The 12840-nt window shown below is 53.7% G+C and overlaps 1 protein-coding gene across 9 annotated transcripts in view; it reads left to right on the top strand.

Annotated features, from left to right (window-relative positions):
• The window catches only part of MAST3 (microtubule associated serine/threonine kinase 3), a 189584-nt gene that overhangs the window by 60143 nt on the left and 116601 nt on the right, over positions 1-12840 (top strand). The window contains exon 1 of one of the 9 annotated variants that reach the window (XM_086946988.1): positions 1655-2121. The exons of 5 other annotated variants lie outside the window; for them this stretch is intronic. In XM_086946988.1, coding sequence (XP_086803114.1) covers positions 2039-2121 — 83 coding nt within the window. In that variant the 5' untranslated portion in view covers positions 1655-2038. Of the gene's footprint in view, positions 1-1654; positions 2122-12840 lie in introns of those variants that run through there. 3 more of the 9 variants (XM_086946991.1, XM_086946987.1, XM_086946990.1) reach the window with 3 other exon arrangements.

The raw sequence follows: 12840 nt of genomic DNA on the forward strand, positions 1-12840 counted from the left end.
TTAGGGGGGGCGAGGGGAACCAACAGACATTGTCGCACAGAGCGCCAACAGCGCTAAAGCCAGCCCTGCTACCGTGTGAAGGTTTCACCCCGCTGCCATCTTAGTACAATAGAGCCTCATCTGCCTTCCGCGTTCACTGGTTGTTGTTCTACTTGCCTGAAGAGTACTCATTATACCATCACTCACTTTAAAATGGTTGAACTTCCCTTCTTTATTTATTTGGTTTTTCTATAGCGTGAACATGACCCTGAGTAAATCAAATCATACATTCTTATATAGCGCCCTTCACCGTAAGGTCTAAAGGCGCTTGCTTTGGGAACCCGTCCTGGCTTTTCCCTGCGAGATAACCCCTACTGGGCATCCCCAAGGTGAAAGCCAGGCATCCCATCACGGTGGGGCCGTAGTGGAGATTTAGCAAGCTATTGCCCAGAGTTGCAGAGTGTGAACCCATGATTCGAGTAGGCACCGAGGCGAGAATTATCGAGTCCGTGGACATTTTGAGCTCAAGACCCTGCCGTGCCGGGAATTGAACCCTGGTCCCAGGTCTGACCTCTGCGTCCGGGTCTGCCTCCTCTAACCGGTGAGCCACACTTCTCCAGTGGGGTATCAGAGCGCTTTACATTCTTGTAGGCTGGTTTGCTATTGAACCTCCTCCGCTGTAGCACGTAAAGCCCTCACAAGGATTCCACTTTTCTCTTTCTCTGCTAGATCAATGGTTCCACTTCCACTCTCCGCACAAAATGCCCTCCCTCCCTATAATGAAATCTCCCCCCTGTACAGTGTCACATGCAGTGCTCCCCCTGTCTGTGAAATGGTCTGCTCCGCTCCTGTGCAATGGCATCCCCAAACCCGGTAGAGTCACTTGCAGTACACCCCCTCTCTGTGAAATGGTCTGCTCCGCTCCTGTGCAATGGCCTCCCTAAACCCTGTAGAGTGGAACCAAGCCATCTTGCCTCTGTACGGTGCTAGATCCTCTTTCTCTGTCGGATGGTAAATCCCCCCTTCTCAGATACAGTGGTTTCTTTCTCACCCTCACAACACTACTCCCTCCCCACAGGATGAACCTCCTCTTTCTCTGATGAGCCTCCTCGCAAACAATAGATCTTCCTTTCTCTTTTTGGGTGTAAACCCCCTTCTTTCCCCTGTATGGTCCCACCCCGACACAATCGTGACTTCCTATTTCCATCCCAATGGTTCATCCCAGTGGTCCCACTCCGGTGGTTCAGCCCACTTCCGCCCTCCAGCCAGTGCTCTGTGCACCCCCTCCAGTCTTCGGATTAGCGCCCCTCTCCATCCCCCGAGATTCCGTGACGGTTTGTTCCCCCCCTACGGTTCCTTCCCCACCCCCGAGCAACGATCTGTCCCTGTTTCCCAGGGCTGGCGGTCCCTTCCCCGCCTCTTCCTCTAAAATGGTTCCTCCCCCTGTCTCGCGCTCCTCCTCCCGCTGCCGGATGGTTCAGACGGATCCGCCCACTGCCGCGCGCTCCTCCTCCTGCTGCCCATTGGTCTCGCCTTCTGTCTTTCGCCCCTCCCCTCGCTCCTCGTTGGTTCCTCCCCCCTGGCACTGAAAACATCACCTTCCGGGCTTCCTTCCGCTGCCCATTGGCTCCTCCCTCTGTCTCGCGCCCCTCCTCTAGCTGTCCATTGGCTCCTCCCCCTCGCACTGATGATGTCACCGCCCGGGCTTCCTGTGCATGGCCGGTTGTGCTCCTCAGACAGGGGATGAAGCGCTAGCCGCGGGCGGGCGGTGCTAGAGGGGCTGGGGCCGTGGTATACGAGGCAGGAGGGCTAGATGTGGGGCCCAAGGACCGATGCCCCCATCCGGAGTGTGCACTGACTGATCGGGGACCCCAGAGCCCTGCTGACCCCTTGAACTCTAGCCACCATGGAAGGCAAGCCCCGCAGCCCACCCAGGCAGCCCCGGTGCCCGGACCCCGGGTCTGGAGGAGCCGCTGCAGGGGCCCCGTGAGCCCAGGAGCCGCAGAGCGCCATCACCGGGGATGAGGGGGCTGCAGGAGCCTGAACAAAGGAGGCCGCCATGTCAGACCCCAGCTACTGGAGAGCCCCGCCGAGCCACCGCAGCCACCTGCACAAGGGGGCGCTGCTGCAGCGCTCCAAGAGGTGAGGGCAGTGCTGGGGTGGATCTGATGCTGTTGTGCAAGAGGGGGCATGCAAGGGGTGCTGAGGGGCAATCCTGGGCTGCATCTGATGCTGTTGTGCAAGAGGGGGCAATGCAAGGGGTGCTGAGGGGCAGTTCTGGGCTGGATCTGATGCTGTGGTGCAAGAGGGGGCAATGCAAGGGGTGCTGAGGGGCAATCCTGGGCTGCATCTGATGCTGTTGTGCAAGAGGGGGCAATGCAAGGGGTGCTGAGGGGCAGTTCTGGGCTGGATCTGATGCTGTGGTGCAAGAGGGGGCATGCAAGGGGTGCTGAGGGGCAATCCTGGGCTGCATCTGATGCTGTTGTGCAAGAGGGGGCAATGCAAGGGGTGCTGAGGGGCAGTTCTGGGCTGGATCTGATTCTGTGGTGCAAGAGGGGGCATGCAAGGGGTGCTGAGGGGCAATCCTGGGCTGCATCTGATGCTGTTGTGCAAGAGGGGGCAATGCAAGGGGTGCTGAGGGGCAGTTCTGGGCTGGATCTGATGCTGTGGTGCAAGAGGGGGCAATGCAAGGGGTGCTGAGGGGCAATCCTGGGCTGCATCTGATGCTGTTGTGCAAGAGGGGGCAATGCAAGGGGTGCTGAGGGGCAGTTCTGGGCTGGATCTGATGCTGTGGTGCAAGAGGGGGCAATGCAAGGGGTGCTGAGGGGCAATCCTGGGCTGCATCTGATGCTGTGGTGCAAGAGGGGGCAATGCAAGGGGTGCTGAGGGGCAATCCTGGGCTGCATCTGATGCTGTTGTGCAAGAGGGGGCAATGCAAGGGGTGCTGAGGGGCAGTTCTGGGCTGGATCTGATGCTGTGGTGCAAGAGGGGGCAATGCAAGGGGTGCTGAGGGGCAGTGCTGGGCTGATCTGATGCTGTGGTGCAAGAGGGGGCAATGCAATGGGTGCTGCAAGAGGTGAGGGGTAGCACTGAGGTGGATCTGATGCTGTGGTGCATCTAGGGCAGTTCTGGGCTGGATCTGATGCTGTGGTACAAGAGGGCAATGCAAGGGGTGCTGAGGGGCAGTTCTGGGCTGGATTTGATGCTGTGGTGCAAGAGGGGGCAATGCAAGGGGTGCTGAGAGGCAGTGCTGGGCTGGATCTGATGCTGTTGTGCAAGAGGGGCAGTGCTGGGCTGGATCTGAGGCTGTGGTGCAAGAGGGGGCAATGCATGGGGTGCTGAGGGGCAGTAATGTGCTGCATCTGATACAGTGATGCATCTGGGGCGGATCTGACGCTGTGGTACAAGCGGAGGCAATGCAAGGGGTGCTGCAAGAGGTGAGGGGCAGTGCTAGGCTGGATCCGATGAGGTAGAACATCCAGGGTAGTGCAGGGGTGGATCTGATGCTGTGGTGCAAGTGGGGGTAATGTAAGGGGTGCTGAGGGGCAGTACTGGGTTGCATCTGACGCTGTGGTGCAAGAGGGGGCAATGCAGGGGGCGCTGAAAGAGGTGAGGGGCAGTACTAGGCTGGATCTGATGCTGTAGAAAATCTAGGCTCTCCACATCACTGGAGTCAAGCTATCCAGGCTGAAGAAGGCTGATAGCCAGAAACCGGTCCTTGGATGCTTGATTCCAGTCTGGGAAAGACATGGCCTGGTAGTTCGGACTGGACTGTTCCCAAGAGGCACAGGGTCAGAGCTGATTTGCATATAGCCAGTGTCTAACCCAGGGTTTTGTGGAGTGCAAAAGAACGATGGATTTAGGCCCAGATCCTTGTACTGGGGTGAATGTATGACATTGTTCTACATTCTGACCATCAACTGTGTTTTTTGTAGAAAATCTAGGGCAGTGCTGGGGTGGATCTGATGCTGTGGTGCAAGAGGGGGCAATGCAAGGGGTGCTCAATGGCAGTACTGAGCTGGATCTGATGCTGTGGTGCATCTAGTTACAGTACTCCGGAACCCTACTCCAGATACACAATTGGTAATAAAACCTGGATGGATGTGAGAGGGGGAGACAGACTTAGTGGCACATCTGTGGCGACGAGTTGCCTGTTTAGCAATACGTTTCTGTTGCAAAGTTGAACGTAATCTAATGTGGCAGAAGAAGGGGAAATGCTCCTGTGATCACAGACGCAACAAGGCCGGTTGCACAAAAGCTCAATGAGCACAGGGTGTGCTGTGGAGTTGCCAGCAAGGGGGTTCCAGGAACATAAAAGCGGAGGCAGCATTAGGTAAGTTATACTACTGCCCTCTGCAAAACTGGTGTAAACTATCTGATATAAACAGACTTTAGGGCTGCAGGTGTGGGTGGAAGCATTTGGGGGGCCCCGTTGTGACAGTGGCTGGGTAAAACATGTTTTTACTTTGTATCCCCTAGACCTGAAGATGCCCTTTGTCAGTCTTGAGTAACTTCCCCAGTCCTGCTATTCCTCTCTCTGTTGATTCTCTAGTTCACCAACTCTTGGATGTCAACAATTCACATGGAGAGCATTCCAAATTACGGCTGACTGGCCACACTCTAGATCCTGGTCAGGCTTTCTTTTTGCGCTGCCTTTAAAACGTTTGGAAAGAAAACTTCAAGATATTTTTGCAAAGCACTTCCGCTGCCCTGTACCTTTACTGAAAGGTTGTGAGCGGTGCACTTTATCTGGCACTTCAAGCCCCAAAAGGACACCTGAGCACTGGACGAAGATAGTGCTTGAAAGAGAATTAGAAAAAGAGGCTTGGAAGGTGCAAGTAAAGGTGCATGGTTTTTTTTGTTTACATGCAGTAGTGAGAGTAGTAGCGTTTCTGGGATGAAGGCGTGGTGGCGTGCAGAAAAAAAAGACCACTGATGAAGCCCGGCAGAAGAGTCAAGGGTGGGATGCTAATTATACTCTTGTTGCATTATATAGCACTTAATATCCCTGATTAAGTTCTTTTCTGATGGGTTTCACACGGCTGGGTGTCTTTGGAAGGGTGTTGGGTGGTAGTGTGGTCTGAGGGAAGTGGTTCAGAGTTGTGCGAGTTGACCATGGTTGGGCTATTACGTTGAATGTTGCGCCATCTTGGCGTGAAATGTAGTGAAACTGAGTGAGGCATTTGTCGCCTCCGCTTAGCAGCGTGTGTGGTTGGAAGGGTGTGGGAGTGAAGTGTAGGAAGTGTTATGTTTTTGTGCATGATTGGCAGAGGCTGCACACATCGTGTCACAGTGGAGAGTTTAATAGCGATTATGCGTAGAGTGGAGCGAAGTACAGTTGGAGTTAGCTTGCTCGAGCCTGGTGTCCTTGAGGGGCATTTTGGCTTCAGTTCTGGGGAGCCTTTGATCCCAAGCTCTGTGTCTTCCATGGCCATCTTGGGAGGGCGAACAAAGCAAACACAAGGAGATGATGGACGGAGCGCTGAAACTTTTCAAACACTCACCCCCAGTCACAGATCTGGGTTGAATCCATCATCGTTCTTCAGCTCACTTTGACACCTTAGTTCAGACACAGCTATATGCAAATCAGTCTTGCCCCTGTGCCTCATGGGAACAGTCCAGCCCGAACTACAAAGGCGTGTCTTCCCTGGACCGGAAACAAGCATTCTGGGACCGGTTTCAGGCTAATAACCCTCTTCAGCCAGGCTAGCTTCAATCCAGTGGCAAAGTGAGCAAGGGACCCACATCTGGGCATACCCTACACATTTTGGGAGGGCGGACAGTTCCTGAGTTGCGAGCGATCTTGGATTGTTCTAGTCATTGCTGGGAGACCGTTCCACAGTCTTGATGTGTGAAAGAAGAAGGTTCTACAAATGTGCAAACGACCCCGCTTGTGCTGCCAGAAGGACCTGGCAGGTCTTGGCATTGTGTTCTCATACAATATAATCCCTGGAAGAGACTGTAGGAGAGTGTGTGTGGGTGGGGGAAGTTTTAAAGTGGGTGTCTGGTCTGTGCGTGCTATAACTGGATTTTGGTTGCTAATGTTACAAAGCGAAATTGCCACAATGCAGACTCTTGCTCTGCTCATCAGGGCTGAAACCACTTGCAGGCTAATAACAGCTTTAGGGATAGCAAACACAAAGAGATGATGGACGGAGCGCGGACACTTTTCAACCACTTGCCCCCAGTCAAGAGATCTGGGTTGAATCCATCATTGTTCTTTAGCCACCACGCCACCCCAATTTGCACCTAGCCATGTGCAAATCAGTCTTGACTCTGTGCCTCATGGGAACAGTGAAGGCCAAACTGCCAAGCCAGGTCCTCCCTGGACCGTAAACAAGCATCCTGGGACCGGTCATCGGGTATCACCCCATATCAGCCAGGCTAGCTTGGATCCAGTGGCACAGCGGGCACTGGTCCCAGGATGCTTGTTTCTGGGAGGGCAGTTTCACGACTGATTTGCATATGGCTGGGTCCAAACTGGGGTGGCGTGGTGAGCAAAAAGTGATTGATTCAAGTCAGATCTCTTGACTGGGGGTGAGTATTTGAAAAGTTTCAGCGCTCCACCATCATCTTGTTGTGTTTGCATGGCTTGGGCAATGCCACCTCAGTCCATGCCATTACAGACCACATTTTCTGTTCTCATCCTTCCTTTCACGTGCGTTGCATTGTTATCACCAAAGTAGGCCCATTTGATTCAATGCACTTGAATGGACTACATCTCCCAGAAAACACAATGTCTTCAAAGTAAAGTTTACAATTAGAACATGATGGTTTAAGAATGCATAGCATAATGGGAACGTTAGTATTCATTCTTCGAAAAATCTCCTTTCTAATATTGTGATGTTTTGAAGGGGAGTTTTGAAATGTTTGTGCTTAGCCCTCGCGGTGTAGGTTTGTTGTGCCTCGTTCTGGTTGTCTCGTGCAAAATGTGTCTAGTTTTGGAAAAAGTGTGTCCATGTTGTCGCGTTCTCTTAAGAAATAATCACTCCTTCTTGCGATCCGGTCAGTTTCTGCTTCTTTTGATGCCCAAAGCCAGTCTGTCTGATTTTAATTTTGTATTTTTTCTGGAGCTTTATACAGGAGGAAGACCAGCTTTAAAGCGCCGCATCCTATGCGCTATTTTATGATCTATAGCTAGATTTGCCCAGGATCACGCACTTTTGCCTATTGAAGGAGCTGGGATTCGATTCATTTTCATTCCCACGTTCCACATCCAATTTCCTTTTATTCTGTTAATGATGTTTGCTGGTGATTTGGCTCGTGTGGGGAGTTGGGGGAGCACATTATGTCAGCTGTAGGCTTTCTTTCCCAGGACCCCCTTGGAAGGCCTGTGGCAATAGCCGCCCCCCTCCCTCCCCCTGAGACGTGCCCTCCTGGGCTGTCAATGATTGCTTATAACCTCTTTCTCTTCACAGACCCGCTCGTAGTTAGCTGAGGTGCCAGAGCCGTAATACGCGCAGTTAAACTTTCCAAGGGCACTTAACCGGAACGTGGGAATAAATGGGGGATGGAGGGGGTGGGCTGGGAGTTCAATACAGCTCCGCTCCGGCTGCCCAATGCCCTGTGCAAGCACGCTCACAGGCCTCTCTTTAATATTATTTCGTGGTGCGTTCTAGTCGTTGTATTTTTTTTTTTTTAATATCCGTTCCTGATGTGGTACGTAAACTAACACAAACCCTCGTAAAACACATTGGAGCCTCCCCGGGCGCGTGTGAGCTGAGTGCTGTGCTCTACCGCTCTGTTTCTTTATCTGATTGGGCTATAAGTTGCTTAGGCTCCAACCTCTACACTCTAGTTGTTTTTAGGTCGAGCAGACCTACCCTCAATGCGTGAGCATTGAAGGTGTCTGCTTCAGACCTATTGTGGCCCGTATTGGCCTGTACCTAGGAATGTGGACACATAGCAGACGCGCGCTTTGAGGCTGTCAGATTTCACCTCGGGAGCGCGCTGCTTGCTGTGTGTGGAGTGGCGTATCAGTTTCACTTTTTATTACTTTCGTTTTTGCCTAGACTGGCTTTCAATGAAGAACGCTTGCTGGAATTAAATGTTTTTTTCTATTTTAACATGCGAAACGGGGTGAAGACTGATAAAGAAAATGACGGTAAAACGCTGACAAAGGGGGAGCTTTAGAGTGCAGAGTGGAGCTTCAGAGTGGAGCTTCAGAGTGGAGCTTCAGAGTGGAGCTTTAGAGTGCAGAGTGGAGCTTCAGAGTGGAGCTTCAGAGTGGAGCTTCAGAGTGGAGCTTTAGAGTGCAGAGTGGAGCTTCAGAGTGCAGAGTAGAGCTTCAGAGTGCAGAGTGGAGCTTCAGAGTGCAGAGTAGAGCTTTAGAGTGCAGAGTGGAGCTTTAGAGTGCAGAGTGGAGGTGCAGAGTGGAGCTTCAGAGTGGAGCTCCAGAGTGGAGCTCCAGAGTGGAGCTTCAGAGTGGAGCTTCAGAGTGGAGCTTCAGAGTGGAGCTCCAGAGTGGAGCTTCAGAGTGGAGCTTCAGAGTGGAGCTTCAGAGTGGAGCTTCAGAGTGGAACTTCAGAGTGGAGCTTCAGAGTGGAGCTTCAGAGTGCAGAGTGGAGCTTCAGATTGGAGCTTCAGAGTGCAGAGTGGAGCTTCAGATTGGAGCTTCAGAGTGCAGAGTGGAGCTTCAGAGTGGAGCTTCAGAGTGCAGAGTGGAGCTTCAGAGTGGAGCTTCAGAGTGGAGCTTCAGAGTGGAGCTTCAGAGTGGAGCTTCAGAGTGGAGCTTCAGAGTGGAGCTTCAGAGTGCAAAGTGGAGCTTCAGAGTGGAGCTTCAGAGTGCAGAGTGGAGCTTCAGAGTGGAGCTTCAGAGTGGAGCTGCAGAGTGGAGCTTCAGAGTGGAGCTTTAGAGTGCAGAGTGGAGCTTCAGAGTGGAGCTTTAGAGTGCAGAGTGGAGCTTCAGAGTGCAGCTTTAGAGTGCAGAGTGGCGCTTCAGAGTGGCGCTTCAGAGTGGCGCTTCAGAGTGGAGCTTCAGAGTGGAGCTTCAGAGTGGAGCTTCAGAGTGGAGCTTCAGAGTGCAGAGTGGAGCTTCAGAGTGGAGCTTTAGAGTGCAGAGTGGAGCTTCAGAGTGGAGCTTCAGAGTGGAGCTTCAGAGTGGAGCTTCAGAGTGGAGCTTCAGAGTGCAGAGTGGAGCTTCAGAGTGCAGAGTGGAGCTTCAGAGTGCAGAGTGGAGCTTCAGAGTGCAGAGTGGAGCTTCAGAGTGGAGCTTCAGAGTGGAGCCGAGTGGAGCTCCAGAGTGGAGCTCCAGAGTGGAGCTCCAGAGTGGAGCTCCAGAGTGGAGCTCCAGAGTGGAGCTCCAGAGTGGAGCTTCAGAGTGGAGCTTCAGAGTGGAGCTTCAGAGTGGAGCTTCAGAGTGGAACTTCAGAGTGGAACTTCAGAGTGGAACTTCAGAGTGGAACTTCAGAGTGGAGCTTCAGAGTGGAGCTTCAGAGTGCAGAGTGGAGCTTCAGATTGGAGCTTCAGAGTGCAGAGTGGAGCTTCAGATTGGAGCTTCAGAGTGCAGAGTGGAGCTTCAGAGTGGAGCTTCAGAGTGCAGAGTGGAGCTTCAGAGTGGAGCTTCAGAGTGCAGAGTGGAGCTTCAGAGTGGAGCTTCAGAGTGCAGAGTGGAGCTTCAGAGTGGAGCTTCAGAGTGGAGCTTCAGAGTGGAGCTTCAGAGTGGAGCTTCAGAGTGGAGCTTCAGAGTGGAGCTTCAGAGTGGAGCTTCAGAGTGGAGCTTCAGAGTGGAGCTTCAGAGTGCAGAGTGGAGCTTCAGAGTGGAGCTTTAGAGTGCAGAGTGGAGCTTCAGAGTGCAGCTTTAGAGTGCAGAGTGGAGCTTCAGAGTGGAGCTTCAGAGTGGAGCTTCAGAGTGGAGCTTCAGAGTGGAGCTGCAGAGTGCAGAGTGGAGCTTCAGAGTGGAGCTTTAGAGTGCAGAGTGGAGCTTCAGAGTGGAGCTTCAGAGTGGAGCTTCAGAGTGGAGCTTCAGAGTGGAGCTTCAGAGTGGAGCTTCAGAGTGGAGCTTCAGAGTGCAGAGTGGAGCTTCAGAGTGCAGAGTGGAGCTTCAGAGTGCAGAGTGGAGCTTCAGAGTGCAGAGTGGAGCTTCAGAGTGGAGCTTCAGAGTGGAGCTTCAGAGTGGAGCTTCAGAGTGGAGCTTCAGAGTGGAGCTTCAGAGTGGAGCTTCAGAGTGGAGCTTCAGAGTGCAGAGTGGAGCTTCAGAGTGCAGAGTGGAGCTTCAGAGTGCAGCTTCAGAGTGCAGAGTGGAGCTTCAGAGTGGAGCTTCAGAGTGCAGAGTGGAGCTTCAGAGTGGAGCTTCAGAGTGGAGCTTCAGAGTGGAGCTTCAGAGTGGAGCTTCAGAGTGCAGAGTGGAGCTTCAGAGTGCAGCTTCAGAGTGCAGAGTGGAGCTTCAGAGTGGAGCTTCAGAGTGGAGCTTCAGAGTGGAGCTTCAGAGTGGAGCTTCAGAGTGGAGCTTCAGAGTGGAGCTTCAGAGTGGAGCTTCAGAGTGCAGAGTGGAGCTTCAGAGTGGAGCTTCAGAGTGCAGAGTGGAGCTTCAGAGTGGAGCTTCAGAGTGCAGAGTGGAGCTTCAGAGTGGAGCTTCAGAGTGGAGCTTCAGAGTGGAGCTTCAGAGTGGAGCTTCAGAGTGGAGCTTCAGAGTGCAGAGTGGAGCTTCAGAGTGGAGCTCAGAGTGCAGAGTGGAGCTTCAGAGTGGAGCTTCAGAGTGCAGAGTGGAGCTTCAGAGTGGAGCTTCAGAGTGCAGATTCAGAGTGGAGCTTCAGAGTGGAGCTTCAGAGTGGAGCTTCAGAGTGGAGCATCAGAGTGCAGAGTGGAGCTTCAGAGTGCAGAGTGGAGCTTCAGAGTGCAGAGTGGAGCTTCAGAGTGGAGCTTTAGAGTGCAGAGTGGAGCTTCAGAGTGGAGCTTTAGAGTGCAGAGTGGAGCTTCAGAGTGGAGCTTTAGAGTGCAGAGTGGAGCTTCAGAGTGGAGCTTTAGAGTGCAGAGTGGAGCTTCAGAGTGGAGCTTTAGAGTGCAGAGTGGAGCTTCGCTTCGCTTCAGAGTGCAGAGTGGAGCTTCAGAGTGGAGCTTCAGAGTGCAGAGTGGAGCTTCAGAGTGCAGAGTGGAGCTTCAGAGTGGAGCTTCAGAGTGCAGAGTGGAGCTTCAGAGTGCAGAGTGGAGCTTCAGAGTGGAGCTTCAGAGTGGAGCTTCAGAGTGGAGCTTCAGAGTGGAGCTTCAGAGTGGAGCTTCAGAGTGGAGCTTCAGAGTGCAGAGTGGAGCTTCAGAGTGGAGCTTCAGAGTGGAGCTTCAGAGTGCAGAGTGGAGCTTCAGAGTGGAGCTTCAGAGTGGAGCTTCAGAGTGGAGCTTCAGAGTGGAGCTTCAGAGTGGAGCCACCCCTCTGCATGCACGCACGCACACACAGGCGAGCGCAGGCACACACATACAGGCACACAGACACTCGCTCACACACACCCCCCCTCCCCCACAGTCACACACACGCACGCACACACACATACAAAGCCCGCCCCCCCCACTCGCGCACATGCTTCCCCCCCCCCCCCCCCCCCCCCGCACTCGCGCACATGCTTCCCCCCGCTCAGCAACCCACTCACCGGCTTCCTTCATGCGGCGGCTCTCCTCAGCTGCAGGGCCCGGCAGCAGGACTCTTCTTCCCTCCTTCGGCACCGGGGCGCTGTTTCCTGTTGTCGCGCCGGCCCCGCAACAGGCGCCACACTCCTCCTTCTCCCCGGCCCCCTCCTGGGGACCCGGGCTGATTCGGACAGGCAGGGCGCTCCATGCGCCGGCAGCTCGGGAGGCGGGACTTCCGGTCGGCCGCGACCGGATTGGCCGGCCGGCCAAGAGCTTCCGGGTCGCCGCGGGACTTGTTTCTATTTCTTAATAAATCAAACTTAAAAGAGACAGCGGGCCATGCTCTGACAGAGATATACAGGGGCACAAACAGGCGAGCATGAACTTTTGTGCAGCACAGTCCAGAGAGGGAAACCTGCCCCAACTCCCGCTTTGTGCGTGGTATCCTGCTGCACAGCCTCCGTGGGTTCGAGTTGTGTTTCTGTGAACGTGTTTAATCCCTTTACACCTATTTTGTGTTCAGTTCCTCTACTGTGCCTCGTGTGTTCGCCCCGAACGGTGGTCCTGTCTAGTATGTCTAATCTATATGTGTCCGAGCCCTTTCTCGCGCTCCACGTATCCCGGTCTCCCCCCTGGAGTCATGTGGGTGTCCGATCCATCTGAAACATCATGTGTGTGTCCAGTTCATTTAAATCGGCCACTTGGGGATTGTAGCCCCCTGCCACCACTGTTCACCGAACCCACACACACTCCATGCCCCGGTTATATGCGTGACACGAGGCATCAATGTACACATGCTATATACGGGGCTTACACCAAGCACGCCATGTGCTCGCCCTTACACCAAGGGCGCCAACTCGCTGCTACCCACGGAATACCGCTTACAAGTCCTCGGCTTTTTAGAAAACATTCTAAAGCCAAAGTAAAGATCTACAACACCCATACTGCACTGGGGTGGTCATTTAAATCACCGCAATAAAATCGCGATGCTGACTCGGGGGTATGGCTAACCTACCTACACCAGAGCTCGGACTTTTACCAAGCATTGGCAGTCTGGAGCGGGGGTGGGGAAACCGAGGAGGGCTGCCCTGTAAACAGTGCAGAGTACAGTACACACGAGAATGGCTTCCCCTTCCACCCTCTTGGAGCCGCCTGGCCATGCCTACGCCTGATCCGAAACGGTTTAAAGAGACCTCGTCCTGATCTGTCCGACCCCCACAGAGCGGTCGCACTTTAATTCTTCTACAGCTGTCAGACTTCTATCGCGCCTGCCGCCGCCACCCCCTCCCCTCGCTCTTTCCAGGA

Source organism: Lissotriton vulgaris, chromosome 12, assembly GCF_964263255.1.
Source record: "Lissotriton vulgaris chromosome 12, aLisVul1.2, whole genome shotgun sequence".
Taxonomy (NCBI): Eukaryota; Metazoa; Chordata; class Amphibia; order Caudata; family Salamandridae; genus Lissotriton; species Lissotriton vulgaris.